Source organism: Fringilla coelebs (genome assembly GCF_963513975.1).
Source record: "Fringilla coelebs genome assembly, chromosome: 6".
NCBI lineage: Eukaryota > Metazoa > Chordata > Aves > Passeriformes > Fringillidae > Fringilla > Fringilla coelebs.
The window spans coordinates 38,664,234-38,681,066 of record NC_140034.1 but is presented as its reverse complement, the minus strand read 5'-3'; the positions used below and the strand labels follow the sequence as shown (position 1 = coordinate 38,681,066).

Below are 16,833 nucleotides of genomic sequence, written 5' to 3'. Positions count from 1 at the left end.
ACCAAAATGTTGTAGTGCTTGGGCTTTGTAAATTTTTACATGTTGGGTCTTTTTACTAGTAACCTGTTCAATACCATATGGCAGTAGGTTTGCAGTTTGCCATTGTTTTGCGATGGCAGTGAGGAGCTATTACGAGTAATGATACTAAAACCTAATGTAGTAAATATAGAAGGACATATACATATTTATTCTTGGAAGAAAATTGTCACAGCCATAGACACAGACTAGCTGCAAATTTGAAATGTTAAATTTATCAATGAGACCTTTCCTAAACATAGTTCTCCAAGTATTTCTGATGCTCTTCAGATATCTGAAACTCAAAACTGTTACACAGTGGATAAAATAAGTATATGACAAGTAACATGGATCAGTGTAGTCCATCATATGAAATTTGGAAAATGTTTCAAAATTACTTGGTGATTTGTCTAAAATGTGATCTGGATGTCTTGCTCAGTATGTATGGCAATGCTGCACATATTGCAAGGACTCGAATGGATGAATTGGTAAAATCAATCTGTCTGCTTTAACAAAATGCAACTTACATCCAGGGAGCAAAACCTGAAAAAGCTAAGGATGGATTTCCAGAACTATGGATGAGTATTTTGCTCTCCTCAGTAACTCCAAGGCTTTTGTAGCCAAAACTTCAATGATATTTTGTTGTAGAGGTAAGGAAGTTCAGAAATTACCCATGGCATTTTGCTGCAGACATAGAAATGTTTAAGGGCCAGTAAGTAATTTTTTCAAGTATTAACTTCTGTAAAGCAATCAGAATGTTAATCATGCTCGTGTTTGTATGGTAGCATTTGCCCCTTGTGTGCATCTTCATTCCCCTTTTTGCCTAAGTGAACCAAACATTTTAAGACTGTGAATTTTGAATAACCTTTAGTATCTGTTCACAGAACAGGGATGAAGACTGAGAAGTGTACAAGAAAACCTTTTTTAAACAGCTTAAAGTTGTTGGGGTTTTTTGACTTTCTTTGCTTTAACTTTTCCCAGTTGCCATTAAAAGAGAGCTTTGCACAAAAATCAGCTTTAATTGGATTTGGTTTTAGTTAGTCAAACTAGAAAAATCAAGATATCAGAAGGTTGCCTTTTTTAATTCAAGATGCTGTATATTTCTATAATTAAGGCTAAGAAAAAGTCTATATATTTACAATGGAAAATAACACTTGCAACAAAATGTTGGGTGCTTCAGTAAAGGTTTTGTGAATTATGCTTGCATGGTTACTGCTTGTCAGCATGTGCGCTGATAATCATTAAACTGATTTTGGCCTTAAAAAAATATCTTCAATTGAAATGCTTAAACTTTCTCATATAGCTCTGAATTTTGTAACCTAAAGAGATATAATATGCTCCTACTTTTTACTCAGGATTTATGAAGAATTGTCTCTTGTCATCTTTTACTTCTCTAGTATTTCTTTTTCTGAGGACTCTATAATGATGATTGCCAACACTCACAAAGTCATGGTTTGTTGTCCTATTGGAAGTGGTGGGCAGGTGTCTGTGATGACCACAAGGAATTCAGCTCAGCTGTGTAGCCAAACCCTTCCAGCTTCCTGATGCAGCATGTTGCCCGTTACTGCTTACGTGGCTGTACAAGTGATGCTCAGTATGATGTGGGTTTTTTGTAGAATAGCTTCTTGGGTTTTGCCTCTTCTGTTTGACTTCCAGAACTCTCTGAAGCTTTCATAATGCTGCTTTGGCAAAGTGTATCTAAAACTACCAGTAAGAACTGCCAAAAGGTGTTTAATTGTTCAGAAGAAGCTACTTTTTTTTGTCTACTTTCCATGATCAGAGAATCCACCATGAATGACACCTGACCAGATCACTTCTCTATGAGTGTACACCTTGAATATTCTGATGTCTTCCATGTCAAAGCTATATTGTTTGTCCTGGAAGAGATGCATCTAAGTAGTTCTGCTGCTGTGTTGACTTGATTAAGATAAATTTGAAGCAGTCTACTCTTCATAGTTTTGATCACAAGAGGTGTTAAAGGACTTATATTTAGCTATTCTTACAGAAAGTTTGAGTTTCATGGATGATTCCTCAAGCTGATGTGTGGAAGGAACCTTAAGCATCCTTGTCCTTTTCTTATTTCATGGCAAAAAGATTAGTAGCTTTTAAAATACCTTAAATTTAGCTTATGTTTAAGAGGAATATTTTTTTTCTTTAGGATTGCATGACGTAGTACTGTGTGATCCAAAAATTTAGCAATATTTTATGAAAAGTTTACAGTACTGACTATATTGTCTTATGACTGCATCTGCAGGAGCACTTTATATAAAAACTAACAGATTTGTTGCTTGTCAAGCTCCAATGTGGCAGGAAGCACCGAGGAAAAATAAGCTAAGTCTGTTCCTGTGATGCTGAATGGCAGCATGACGAAACAATAATATTCAGTGTAGATAAATGCCAAGTGATGCACTTTAGAAAAACAGGCCCAGTTTTACATCTGCAATAGCAGGCTGTGAGCTGGCTGTTGGCATGATGGAAGGAGTTTTTGCAGTACAGAGTACTTGAGTGTTGCCCGTAGTTTTAAACTTTGTCTCCAGATGATAGAGACAAACTAGAGAATTATGGAAGAGTGCCAGGAGTGAACAAAGCAATGGAATGATTTGTGCATGAGGAGTTGTTCAATTTGAAGAGGTGAAGACTGATGGGGGAATATGTGGTGTGGAAAAAATGTAAGAAGGAGATGCCTAGAGAAGCCATAGAATCATACAGTGTCTTAAGTTGGAAGGGATCTGTAAGGATCATCAAGTCTGGGTTCCAACTCCTCTTGACTCAAGTCAGCTCTGGTTTTCTGTAATCGTATTAGTCCTTCATGCTTGCATTGTAAGGAAACAGATTCAAAAGAAAAAGGAGGTCATCCTTTTACATAAGAGTCCTGTAATTTCACTTGGGAACTTATGGTCCCAGAATCTAGAATGGTTTCCTGGTTCAAAAAGTAATTAAAGCAGATCAGTGAATGAAATGTGTGTTAGTAGCTACTAAACCTAAGACGTAATCTTTGAAAACATTAGGGAAATAAATTTCTACACATTTACCAGAAAAGATATTAGGAGTTTTTGGTTTACATTGTCATCATTCTGGGCTCTGGTTTTCTTTGGTAACTTTTTCCTTGCTTAGCAATAGACAGCATTCTCCTGCAGCTGCCTGAAGGAAGTGAGAGAGGAAGAATAGTGAATGGTAACAATCTGTCTGTTTTCCTTTGGATGTGGAGGGCATCTCTTCTACAATGATCTCAATCTCTCTCTGAGGGAGAAAAGTGGCAAAGATACTTGTGAACATGGGTCTTCCATCTGGTACCAGCCAAGTCAACACACAGGCAGAGCTTTAGTACTTGAAACATTCTGCCCTTGAATATACAAACAGCTTTTGTGCCTGCAGCAGTTATCTGTGGTTTGTGTTTCTTGTGACTGCAAGCAAAGAGGCCAGCAGTTCTAGAGGAGACACAGCTATTAGATTATCTTACCCAGCTGGCTTAAATTGTCTTTAAAAAGCGTCACTTGTTCAAGAGCCGTTTAGGAGGAGCAAAAGTGATTAATACAGTACTTTTACTGTATTAATAAGAATGGGTTTGGAAATGTTATAATACTGGACTCCAGGCTTTGCTATTAAAATACTATAAACAAGATATTTTGCTTTTACAAAGGTTCTTAAAAAATACTGAATTTTAAATTGTTCAAAATATTCGTAATGAAAATCTTCATTGTATTGTCGCATTTTTTTTCTTTCTAGAAATTGGTTGCCCAAATGAAGCAAGATCCACAGGTAACTATTTATTTTTATATTGGATCATTTCCCTTAAAAAGCAGGAAATAACAGTGCATGAAACTTGATGATTTTAGATATTTCTAGATCACCGTCTTCCTTCCTTAACACAGTGTTTAGAAGAAAACTTGTTCATAAGTTTTTGAACAATGGCTGTTGGATTGTTTAAGACAAAACCAAATTTCTTGCTATTATGGTGGAGCTTTTTGCCTCATACGTATTCTTAATAGTTTAAATCAAGTGACTTTTCTGGGCTATGATGCAGTTCAGATGAGCAGTAAGTTTCTGATTTTATTGGAAGCTGCTCTCTATAAAAGCTGCCATTATTTCAATAACTTTTTTCATTTTTGTAGTATCAGAAGGTTCACGGTGCAAGAAGAGAGAGTATATTCTGTCCAAGAAATTTTGTCCAAACAAATAGCTTGTGTTCAGATTGCCTGTCTTAGGCATCTTACCAGCCCTGTAGTGTCCATAGAACAGACACTTGGCCTTGGGAAGTTTCAGGGCTTCTGAAGTTGGATAACTGGACTCCCTGCATAAACAGAAGAAGTAATCCTTTTCTCAAAGACTGCATAAGGTCCCTGGTTTTCTTGTACAGCAGTTAAACACTCCTGGATGCTGGATGAGGAGTGCTCTGGAGCTCTCAAACCAGTCTGAAATGTTGAGTAGAGGGATAAAGGCTGCTCACGTGAGGCTTGCTGTTAAGACCTCCCATCCCCATACAATAGTAAATGTCCTTTTTACTTTTTCAGAAAATGTAATTTTCTGAATGTACATTTTTTTTCCAAGCTCAGTAAAGTAAGAAGACAGCTTTTAATAGCACTCAGGTAGTTAAACCTCTGACAGGGAGGGTATTGGAAAATCTGTTTTTTTGAATGTTGTTATTCTGATGGGATTTGGGTAAGATCTGCTCGAATTCGCTGGTCCAATCTGCTAATAATTAGTCTGCAGAGCAGTTTGCTTTCAGTTCATACTTGCTGAAAGTGAGGTCATGCTGCAAGTAGCCATGCAGAGTTCCTAGAGTCAAGAGAAGTAAATCTGGTCCCTGTTTCCAATGCTCTTAATGCATTTTTATCCCAGTTTATTAAGTAGAATCTAGAAGTAGGGAGGATGACTGGTCAACATCTGGTTTTGCTGGAATCAGAGACTATCTGCAAGCTGAGATCAAAATGCATTTCAAAATTGGAGGAATATAAAAATAGGGAATATGAATGAAGTTCCTGTGATGATGTTAGTCTTGTGTTTTAATATTTCTGCTTAGCAGACTAAACCTGAATAATCTAGTATGAAAACTTTACAACTTAATTGAGGAAAAAAAAAGTGAGAAAGGACAAAAATTAAGGAAAACCTGACTCCCTGTCACATTTCTGCAGAGCTTCACAGGTTTTAAACTAAGGACAGACGTTTCTTTAATTTTTTTTTATTTCAGTAGAAAAGAAAGTTGTAGTAAAAATTGTTTTCTGTCTGCATCTTTCTAGTGTTACTTATGGCTTTAAAATCTGAAACTTTGAAAAGTGTTAGTGTAAGCAAAGCACTAACATGAATGATGTGTCAAGGCAAATGCAATTCTCTTTAGCACTGTTGAAGGCATAAGCATACATGGAAATAAGGACTTAAGTATGTTTGCCTTCATTTGATATATGTGTCAATTAAGATTTAGTATATATGTTTATACTCTACATAGTAAGTGTAAATGTCTTTGCATAAGTAGCATTGGTGAGAATGTTTTAGATAACATACCACAGCGTACTGTTGTATACAGTATGATATTGTTGTATGATATATTAACAAACATTTATTGTTTAATTTGTAAACTTGATGAAATGTACAAATGTGCTTTATAATGTGATAAGCACTAATGGATGTTTTAATGAAATCTTCTTTCCAAACTGGGCTATCTCTCTGAGTGCTAAAAAGGTCCTCTGATTATTGTTGCACTCAGCAACTTAAATAAGGCTTTGTTGAGCCGTTTGAATTTTATTGGCTGTACATCCAGAGGTGCTGTATTTGTAGTACACTATGCAAGAACAAAACAAACAAACAAAAAAACCCACCTTCCTGCTACTACTCTTTGTTAACAAATGGAATATCTTTCTCACAGATATTTTTTCTTTCTAATCAGAACGCTGATTTGAAGAAACAACTTCATGAACTTCAAGCCAAAATCACAGCTCTGAGTGAGAAACAGGTAGGGAAACAGAGATGTATTTTTAACACTTGTTCTAAAGATGTCTCTTTTCCTAGCTTCCAAGAGAGCTGCTAAATCTTAAAGTGCAAAAATAAGCGTGGGCAACCAGACATTTTTGATTTTTATTTGATTTCTCAACAAAGGATAGAATGAGTTATTGTGAGTCTATCAAACAAGAAACTAGTTTAATCAGTGAAAGTTATAGCAATTTTTCTTGTGTTGAAACTAACATTTTATGTTAAGGGAGATGGAAAAATAGATTAGTTTTGTCACTTTCTTTATTATTATCTTTAAACTTCTTCTAAACTCAACCATTCTGGTTTAGGCAAATCTTTAGATTTTGACTTAGTAAGTCCACACGTGTATATGGGTGAGTATGCTGGAATTTTTCTTAATGTCAAGACCAGCTAAATGTATGTCAGTTATGGGTACTTAATAGACAATTTGAAAATTAGTGGGATGCTTTTACCATGATAAATTACACCACAATGGTCTTATGCTTGCCATTTGGTAGGAATTCTGTTTGACAGCTCTAAAGTATGAGTAATAATTACAATTGAATGCTTAATAGAAAGATTGTTGAACTTGAACATGGGCCTTGGGAATAGCAAGAAGAAAAAGACGTAATATTGAGATATGGACAGAATTTGTTCTCACTTTTTTTAAAACATAAAAGAGCAACAAATGCACAAACCCCTCATACACCACATCATCCCATCCCAAGTAAACTGACTTAAGCAGTCCTTAATTGTGTTGCTTAATATGTCAATAATGGAACCAAATTAGATCATTAGATTAGACCTTTGAAGAGGGAAAAATTTTAGAGCATGGGTAAAATGCATGAGTGTCAACTAGATACCTCCATTTGTCTGTTACTAGCTGCATGTGTTCTGAGTATTACTATCCCTACAAAAAATAGCCAGACAGTGATTTACATTTATCTAGAAATTTTGTTGACTGAAAAAAAATATAGTATGCTTTATTAGGGGAACAGTGAATCTAGGACAAAACATGTAAGCATAATAAGGAAAATTATTTTTTAATGAGAACAGTAGTTCAACAAAAACTGAGGTTTTGCTGATATGATAGCATGTCTCTCTTGAAGATGATTTATTCTCTAAAATCAGCATGAGCCTCTGCATGTGGCTATGTCTCACAGCAAGGTCTTTTCAGGATTCTCTGGTAAGCTCTGGATGCCCATGCTAATTTCAAAATGAGCTTGTCTTGATACCATGAAGCAAGCTGTATTGACTTCCAGTTCACGTGATGAGCACGGACAGGCAGTGAGACACTGAGTGGAATGTAAGAAAGCAAGGAAATCCTACCATAACTTTTAAACTTGTATTTATAACTCTGTAAAATTATGCTGCAGAATGGTCTATACTAACATGTGTTTTAAATTACCCTCACTAGAAATTAAGCTTTATTTTTTCTATTGAACTCAAAGTGCTAAAGTACACTTGTTCATGGGATGAACATGGGTTGAGTTTCCAAAAGACGTTGAAAAATAAGTTTGAGTTTTCTTCTACCACACAGCGAATACAGTCTGTATGAGGTTGCAGTAGTTTCCTTCTCTGTATTTTTGTGGGTTTGATTATCAGAACAACAGTGAACTTCTCCATGATTGCTGAAGTTTCAATATTTTGTTATCTCTACTACTGGACTGCAGAGCTGCCAGTGTTCCAGATGATAATGTTGTTAAAGTAGTACACCTGCTAAAATGCAATGGTCATGGTAAATATAAATTCTGGGAAAAAAACACAACTTCCCTGTGCAGAGAAGTGCTCACTCCCTCCCTCTTTATTTGCAGAAATCTGTTGTATAGAAGTCTTTGGCTTAGCAATGCAGTTAAGCAGCACCTTAGAGACTACAACAAAGCCCCTCTTCTGTTTTCATTTTCACTTCTTTTCAAGAAAAATCATTATTATCAATTCCTTTATGGGTAGAATATTAATCAGCAATTCAATTTTCACGCAGCATGGAGAAATATGCAGTTTTGCACAGTAAATATAATGGTTTGCATTGTGCAGTGCTTGTGTTAAGAAGGGGTGCAACATGTGTAATCTGTACTCTTGTTTAGAGCCAAGTAGTTCTGGTGCCTGATATCCAATGAGTAAACTTTGAGGGCCCAATTCCACTGTGGACAGTTATAGGATGCATAATGGTCACTGTTCAATAAGCTTTTAATGAAGTTTGAGAAACTAAAGTTCCAGCCTGTGTGGTGTCCCTACCTGGAGACATGGAGCTGAGATGCTGGTGTTAGAGAGGTAGAATAATGAAATATTTTTGGCTTGTGGAATGTTATGTCACCCTAATGCACACTTTTTCTTTGCTCTCTTATTTAATGAAGTTGGATGAAGACTTGTGCAAGAACCAAGTCAGCGGTAGGTTTAGCTAAAAGCTTTCAGTTGCTTTAGGACTTCCCTCTGTTTCTGAAGCATTGTGAGAATAGTGCCGACACTTGCTGCCAGTTGCTGCAGTGATTCATAGTGGCTTAGGTGTCTTGCTGAGAATTAATAATGACAGTTCTGTTCAGAAGTTTGTGAAATTGAGGAGATCTGGCAAAGTACAAAAAGAAAGCGAGTAGACTCTACAGTGTGTAGGCTTAAACCTAAAAAAAATTGTTAGCTGATGCAGGGTTGAACTTATAGCATAAGGTATGTCATATATTCATATGTTTTTGAAAATGTCAGAGGTGAAAATAAAGGCTTTGATTTGTTATACCGGAGAGACAATGGAGCAATGTATGCTGAGTGTGTTAACACTTGAAAGGAAAACTGCAAAAAGAGAAAAAACTTACTTGACGATAACTTGCATTTAAAGGGCTGTAAGCTTGAATCCTTCAGACTAGTAGATTTCCCTCTGCTAGTCTCTTTGTATTATTTTTACACAGTTGTAAACTATGCTTACTTTTCTAATTTGCGGGCAATAAGTGAAATTCAGTTTAATAGTCTTGCTCTCTCGTCTATAAATGTGAGAGCTGCAGTCTGGAAACTCTGAATGCATTGGTTTTATAAATGGTTTCCTCTTTCTTTTCCTGGCCCCCCCCTCTTCAGTAAACAGAAGTCAAGAGTAAGTTTTTCAGTGCAGATGTAATTGCCAAATCTAAGGCTGGGTTGTAAATGTGAATTAATTCTGTTGCTTTGGAGCGCTGTTTTTTTCTATACTTTCACATCTTTGGAAGAAATTCACAGTCAAAGTCTAGCACTTTTCCTTTGCTTTTTATTCTACAAGAGTGTCTTCTCTTGGCATTCTGATTTGTAGAATTTTACCCACAATTACTTTGCACTACTCAGCTTTTGTCTGGGTTAAATACACTCATTACAATACAAAAATTTTAAAAATGTACTTTTAAAACTTTTCTGTGAGGAAGTTTTTAGTGTATACTTCTTTTTTGCTTGTTTTGGGGAGATGGGGTGGAAATTGTTACCAGTGACACTGGTGAAAGGCTGAGGTAGAGCAGGGGTAGCATAAAGGAGGAAGGAAGAGGTGTAATCTTGAAGTAGTACCTTTTCTTCTGCCTCCTTTCCTCCATAGTGAATTAAAAAAACAAAGAATATGCACTTTCAGATATATAATGATTGAGTATGTATCATTATAGTACTTAATTTTGAAGACAAGGAAGAGGTCATGTGGGCAGTAAAAAAATGTAGGCTATTTTCCAATATTGTGTCAGATACAGAGGAATTTCTAAATGTGTCCTTATCACAATCTCCTGGAAAAGTTAGAGCAATATTCCATCTTAAATGTGAAAGAAAGCTTACACAAATAGTCTTTTGACTCTACGAAAAAAGGGTGATGGTGGTAAGCACTTACGAAAGAAATCACGTCTCTTTCCCTTATATTTGAAAATAAAATGCAAATGTCTCTTCCTGTAGTTGCAGTGAAATTCATTGACTCTCTAAGAATAGTGTTGTGGAAACTAGACTTGTATTCTAATGTATTTCCTCTTGATGTTGAAATAATAAAGTGGATCCCTTTGTTATTTTGATTTCTGTATGTATGCAAGAAAAAGTAATCAAAATAGTTATCAACATATATATGCTATATGGAGATACTTGTGGTTTTATTTTTTCACAGGGGAAAAATGTTAACATACTTTATTGTGAAGAGTAGTTGAAACTGTGGAATATAATTAGAAAAAATGCACACCATAAAAGCAAGTTTATTATTATGAATAGGCAAATCTAAGGAATTTTCCTTGTATTTAGAGCTTACAGGAAATTGAGATAGATGAGGTTATTCTAAGTCCTGTATGTTCAGGGTGAGACTCTTTTTAACCTTGCCACTAAATAACAAGTAATGAGAAAAGGTATTTGGGATAGATATAAAAAATGGTAGAGTAATTTAACCATGGTTTTGCATAGTTAAATAAATGTAAACATGTGGTTTAGATTGACAAAGGAAGCTTGTTATTTAAGTTTTCAAAAACTGTCAGGAAAAGCTTTTAAGCATTACTGTTGCTATATTTATTACAGGTACCATAACTTAGTAATGAAAAGATTGGTAGTGTGCATAAATCCATCCTATGAGACTGTTCTTCTTGAACAGTTGTCAATCATAGTAAAGGTGAATTTTTACGGAGGCTTTTTGAGCACATTATCAGAAAATTGTTCCCGAAACATGTTCCATCATGTTCTGTAAAGAGAAGCAACAGTGTTTGGTGGGAAGAATGTAAGCTCAAGAAAGCTAGAGAGCAGGAGGGAAACTGGGTACAGGTAACAGGTAGGAAAGTGCACTTCATGCTTGTGCATAAGAAGGTAGGTAAGGTATGCCTGTGTGTTGTAGATACACCAGATGAACACCATCACAGTTTATGACAAAAAATCTGGAAATAAATTTAAAAAGTCACTACTTCTGCCAGTTTTGTCTGGAGTTTCTGATACTTCCTTTCTCTACGATTGAGCAAGGATGTATTGAAATGCCAATTATTTTGTCAGTAATGGATCAAGTCTGCAAATATGCCATATGAGCGGTTAATTACTAATAGCTTGAGGCAGGTGATACCTAATTTCAGTTCCAGTTGTTTATCTGGAATTGTACATATAACTGTACTAAACAGTGATCTTTTTTAAGTAAATTGCATGAATGATAAAGATATGCTAATTTGCATGTAACTACAAGAATGTATTTATGCCAACTGTTTATAAAGCAGTTGTAAAATACATGAAAAAAACCTGTTTGTATAATCCTTCTTAGACTGTTTGAAGTAGTCAATCATTTTTTCCTGTCTAAAAAGATACTGGTCTATCTGGACATAAGGAAAAGTAAGTTAAGTGCCTCGGGGAATTGTCAGATCCTTTTGAACCCACTGATAGGTATGAACAGCACCTGTTTAGAGGTGAATATTTGAAAAATCTGCATAAGCTTTCTATTTTAATCTTTGGTATTTATTTAATTTGCATCTAAATATTGTGTGAAAATGTGAATATAATGACTTCTCATTAAGTTATCATTTTCCATATTCTCAAGATATACTGGCTGAAGCAAATTTTGGACGTTGCACAGATGATTGTAGATAGGAGAGTGGATGCATCTCTCCCTGCTGCCTCTTTTGCCCCAAATTCTCCTGTAAAACTGATGTTATAATCATTTGTATATGACTGAAATATTGCTAAGGTGTCTCAGACCTTTTATAAAGCTTAAATCATGATTAAACCCATACTGGCATGTAAACTTGGATTTCCCATTCTTCTTTTAATGCCATTCCACCTAGACTTCTCACTATTGGTTTGTGAACTTAATTTTTGCATATCTAATATACAATTAACACTGGAATAACTCAGTTTATGAAATGTGAGTGACCGTTTCATTATGTCCTGAAAAAAAAAAAAGAAAAACTCTCCACATACCCCCTTGCTACTCTTTCCTCAGCACTGATTTTCTGGCTCAACTTTTAATTTTTGAGTTCATGCTGTATTTAAGCCAGATTTGGAGGCAGCTGGAGAACTTTTTTAATTGAACCTAGTTGCATACATCTTTCATCTTCATATAAGCCAGGGCATAACTCCAAAATAGCCTGCTCTGCTTGAAAATCAACATTGTAGATAGAAAATGGGCAATTAAACTACAGTATTTCCTTGAAAATCCCCTACTGATGGAGAGAGTTGGTTATTAGATGCTCCTGCGTGTTTTGACTTGCCGGATAACCTCACACATCAGCAGTTATTTCAAGGCCTACTATTCCCTTTTCCCTTTTATACTCGAAGGGAAGACAAGCGAAGCATTAGATGATGATGACTGGGATTTAGGCTGTTTTGTATAGCACCCTTAAATGCCTCTTAGTTGGATGCTGGGAAAAGGGATTAAATCTACTAATGAATTTTTATAAGTTAAAACAGATTAAAGTAGTTTATTCTGCTCTGTTCTGCATGCCTCAGTGGAACAACCTCACAGCCACAGAAACAGTATTTTGATTTATTGCAAGTTAGAAAAGGAATCAAATCTAGGGATCTGCTTTTCAGAGCCTTATGTATGGATCTTTAGTTGCTATTGCAATTGTTTGGTCCCCAGCTTTTTTGAAGTGTGTTGAATTTTGGAAGGAAGAAGAGAGAAAGACAGTGTGTCCAACATTTAGAATAGAGGGAAAAGCTTGTCTCTGCTGTTTGTTCTCTTCTGCCTGTACTGATTTGAAAAGAAGCCACTTCCTGAAATGTGGGGGTTTTTTGTGCTATGAGTTACTGACTGTAGTACAGCCATGGGCTAAAATACTTTTATTACCAAATATTATCTTATAGGTTGGTGCTACACCAAGAACTAGACTGACTCAGGTAAACAGTGTTAGGTGGTGTTTTCCCTAATATAGGTCATGTGTTACCCCCTCATAAGGTATTGAGGAACCACTCAGTTCAACTCCTGCTGCATAGGTTCAAAAAGGACTGAGATGGACGTGATAATACTGCATTGCTTCTATAATGCTAGTTTGGAATTATTTTCTGTTAATTGTACTGGTTTTTACAGGTGGACTAAGGATCCTTTGTAGTGGACAAATAAAGAGGAAATACACCTTTCTAGAAGTGATTTAGAGAGATGACATATTAGGGAAATGTGAATGGGCCAAATAAATGCATGCTTTATAAAAAGATTTTTTTTGGGTTTCACTTTTCTAACTGAATGTTGTCTGTTCTTATTACTCTCACTATGGATTTTTTCCATCATTTTGTTGTGGAGACTGATAATCTTGAAGGGCTTAAAGGGTGAACATCCCTAAAGTATTAAAAGGTAAGAATGCTCTTCACAGAGTTTCATGATGTCTCTGTGCTTTCTTTTCTATATTGACACTATTGGAGGCAGAGAATGCAGTCTTCATCCTTAGAAAATCTTGATATTCACTGAAGATAATCTGGTTCAGATTTCATTTTCTGTTTGTGGAATTAGAGTGTTTTATTTTCTTCAAATATGAGCCAAGTCAATGTGAAAACACCTATTTCTGGTCATTATACAGAGTAACTTTCTTTCAGTATTGTATTTACTTCTTAGTTAACTTTTCAAATACTTGTTCTGACCTTCAGAAACTCCAGAATGTGTATAATTTCTTTAGAGCAACTTTTCCCCTGCTGTTAGATTGCAAGTTAGCAGAGACATCTGACATAGTGTCAGGGAAGATAAGTGGTGGCCAGATGAAATGTAAGTTTTTTTTGGTGTGGTTTTGTTTTTGTTTTAATTAGGTCCATTATTCTTTGAGCTTCTTTTTATCTCCTCCTTTGTCCTAACTTTGTTGAAAATGGTAGTGAAATGCAAGGGGTCTTCTTCAACTTTCCTCACTAATAGTAGTGTAACAGGTTAATTTAGGCTATGGTGACTGCAGAATTTGATGGAAATTTTGCTGAAAAAGTCCAAATGTGGGGGATCAGTAGAGTGGTGGAGACACCACTAGGAGGCAAATCAGACAAGGGAACCTAATTTTTACCATTGTGTTGGTGTTGTGAAGGCAATTCTCACTCTACTGACTATTAAAAACTACTAGGAAGATTAGGCTTCCGTTCATTACTTTTTTTTTTCCTACAGAGTTTATCTGATGTGTTCTATGAAAACTAATTCTTGTTCGATTCTGTCGATTTTTAATTTAAGTGACTTCTTACAGTAGACTTTTAAAAACTAGCAGGGAGAAAGCCCTCAAGTTCCAATGAGCATATCTTTTTTGTCCTGTGATCTTCCTCCAAAGTTAGGTAAGGAAAGTTAGAAGCAGTTAAGAAGTTATAATTACTTTTTTTTTTCCCCCCTGCCTTTTCTTTCTCAAGGTTTCCTCAGTAAAATGTTGGCAATGTGTCAATAGTAAATGGCCATTAGTGTGTTAAGGAGTTGAACCCAGACTGCCCTGTGTAGCAAGGAGAAATGAGCTGTTTTTTTCCTTACTCAATGAGAAAAACCTCAGTGACTGTTTACTGTTTGTAGAAGGCAGAACTTGTTTATCTTACTTTTACTTAGAAAACAAAAAAATTACATTGGAACTATAATACGTGATGCGAATTTTTGAGATATATACTTTAGAGCTGCCTGATGTTCTGTAGAACAGCGAGTGACTGCCCTTTTATTTTAGACTTCTGAAAATTTGAATACTTGGCAGTATTTAAGCCTGTGGAGTCTTGCTCCATATCCATTCACTCTCTTTAAATTGCTTCATTTTTAGTCTAGTATGGCAGTTTTTCAGAGCAGCAGTTGGTTCTTTAGAGTTGTGGCCAGCCCAGAGTGCTGTGGAAGTGCATGATTGTCAGCAGCTTTCTAGCATCAAAAGCTCCACACACACCTTTGGGCTAGTAATAAATGCTTCAGCAATCAACTTGGACAAAATTAGGTTCTTGGGTTCTCCAACTCATTCTAAATTTTGTCATATATCTCAAGAAACAGACATATCCCATTCTCCAAGTAAATAATATGCGGAAAGCAGTTTACAGCATCCCAGTACATTAAGCTCTTAACATTTATCTGCTGGGCAATTTAAATTGTGTGGCCTAAAGGTCTGTTTGAAACTTAGTTTATTAATAACTTAGTATATTAATTTCCTTTAAATATTCACTTAGACAGGACTATCACAAAACAGTTTTGGACTTTATAGCTCTTACAAAGAACTGATGAGAGACTCAGTAATTTCTCTCAAATTACTTTTAAATTCATTCAAGTAGTTGCATAGCTTTGTTTCTGACAATTTCAAGAATCAAAAATGAAATTTCTCCAAAGGTCTTGATTTTTGAGCAAAGTGCAATTTAGTTAAATGAGAAATGCAGATACTACAAATTCAGTTTTGATCTGTTAATGGAAAGCCCTCTTTTGGAGAGGGCTTTTAGTTATGAAATCTGGGAGTTATTATGAATTACCAGATCAATTTGCATTCTGGAATATTTTCTACAACCTTTTGTTTAGAGCTATGTGCATCTCCTGCTAACAGGAGCATTGGGTCAGGCCCTCCGTGAGTGTCAATTCAGATTTTAAAATCTAATAAATCCTATGGCTAGAGTTCAGTAAGCACTGATATGATGCCATTTTTAATCTTCAGCTTTTCATCTATTCTTCTTCATAGATTAGCTATCTGAAGGTCTGAAGGCCTTTAAATCCCACATACATGGAGAGCTATAGAGAGAAAACTTCAAGAACTGACACTTAGAATGCGTCTGGGTGCTGCAAGAAGTCAAGCAGTCTCACCAATAGCAGACAAACAAAATGGTCTGTTGGGTGAACTAGCTTGCCAGCTGGATGGATCTGCAAACATGATTTTTTTTGGTGGTCCCCAGAGTAGCTAGGAGTAATATTAGTCATAAAACCAGAGTACTCAGAAGAGAGGAAATAAATAGCCAAACATTTTTGGAAACAGCTGTACTACCTGGGTGTACCTTACTGATGCTCTACAATACATTTTCCTGGATAAACCAGGTAAAAACACAGCTGATGGTTTTGTTGTGTCTTTGTAGTAAATCCCAAATGCATTGCATTTATCATTTGCTGTAGGAAGATGCATTATGGTAGTATAAAAATGTGTCAGGTTCTGTATCCCTAAACCTTCCTTTTTCTTTTAAGATTGCAGGCAATAATCAAAGTATTATGTAGGATGACCCTGCAGCAGTGGTATGGCACTATATGGGACATTAATATAGTGTAACTGTTTAAAGGTAAAATTACCTTGGACTGCAATGTAGCAGTGGTAAATTTAGGTCCATGTATGATATGCTGGGGTTTATATTTGAATAGCAAGAGACAGGTCTGGTCCTCATACTCAAGAACAAAGTTTCTAATTTGAAATTCTGTGTTTCTTTTGTTCTGCTTTTTAGTTTTGAATGAAAATGCCACTTTTAAACTAAATTCCTTTAGAACAAGAGTTATTATTTAATAAGCTTGTACATATCCTACAATAGTCAGGCGTGCTTTCAAAGCACTGGCACTACTGTCTAGTGCGTATGAAGTAATCTAGGTAGCACTTTCTAAAAAGTAAAGGGTGAATAAACAGGTTTTGCCCTTTCCTCTTTCTTTATCCTGCTTATCTCCTTTTACTGTATTAAGTGATTACTGTATTAAGTGATGTAAACACTTTATTCCATCATTTCATAATGGGTTTACAACATTTGGTTTTGGTTGTGTGGAACTAAACTTGATGTACTTCTGAGAATAATCTTTGTGGGTTCCAAGTTGTTCAAAAGTTGCTTGAATGAAAATTGCTGATCATTTGAAGCTTTGCAGCGATAGAATCTCCATCATCTTTATAGTTCACTTAATTATCTTGAATGCCTGTTTTGCTAGCTTTTAAATTTCCCTATTCAGAAAAGTGTGTTTTAAACACCATGTGTATTATGGCATTTAGTAGATAGTTAGCTTCCCTGACCCACTTAACTTACACACATACAGTCAGTTTGAGCCTTAGCTTTCAAAAATATTTTAGTGGG

At 35.7% G+C, this 16,833-nt stretch overlaps 1 protein-coding gene across 7 annotated transcripts in view; it reads left to right on the top strand.

The window, feature by feature from the left end:
* Positions 1 to 16,833, top strand: part of PHF21A (PHD finger protein 21A) — a 134,894-nt gene that overhangs the window by 35,309 nt on the left and 82,752 nt on the right. For all 7 annotated transcript variants that reach the window (XM_084208795.1, XM_084208794.1, XM_084208797.1 and 4 more), the window contains 2 exons: positions 3,742 to 3,774; positions 5,897 to 5,962. In XM_084208795.1, the coding sequence (XP_084064921.1) occupies positions 3,742 to 3,774; positions 5,897 to 5,962 (99 nt within the window). The remainder of the gene's footprint in view (positions 1 to 3,741; positions 3,775 to 5,896; positions 5,963 to 16,833) is intronic.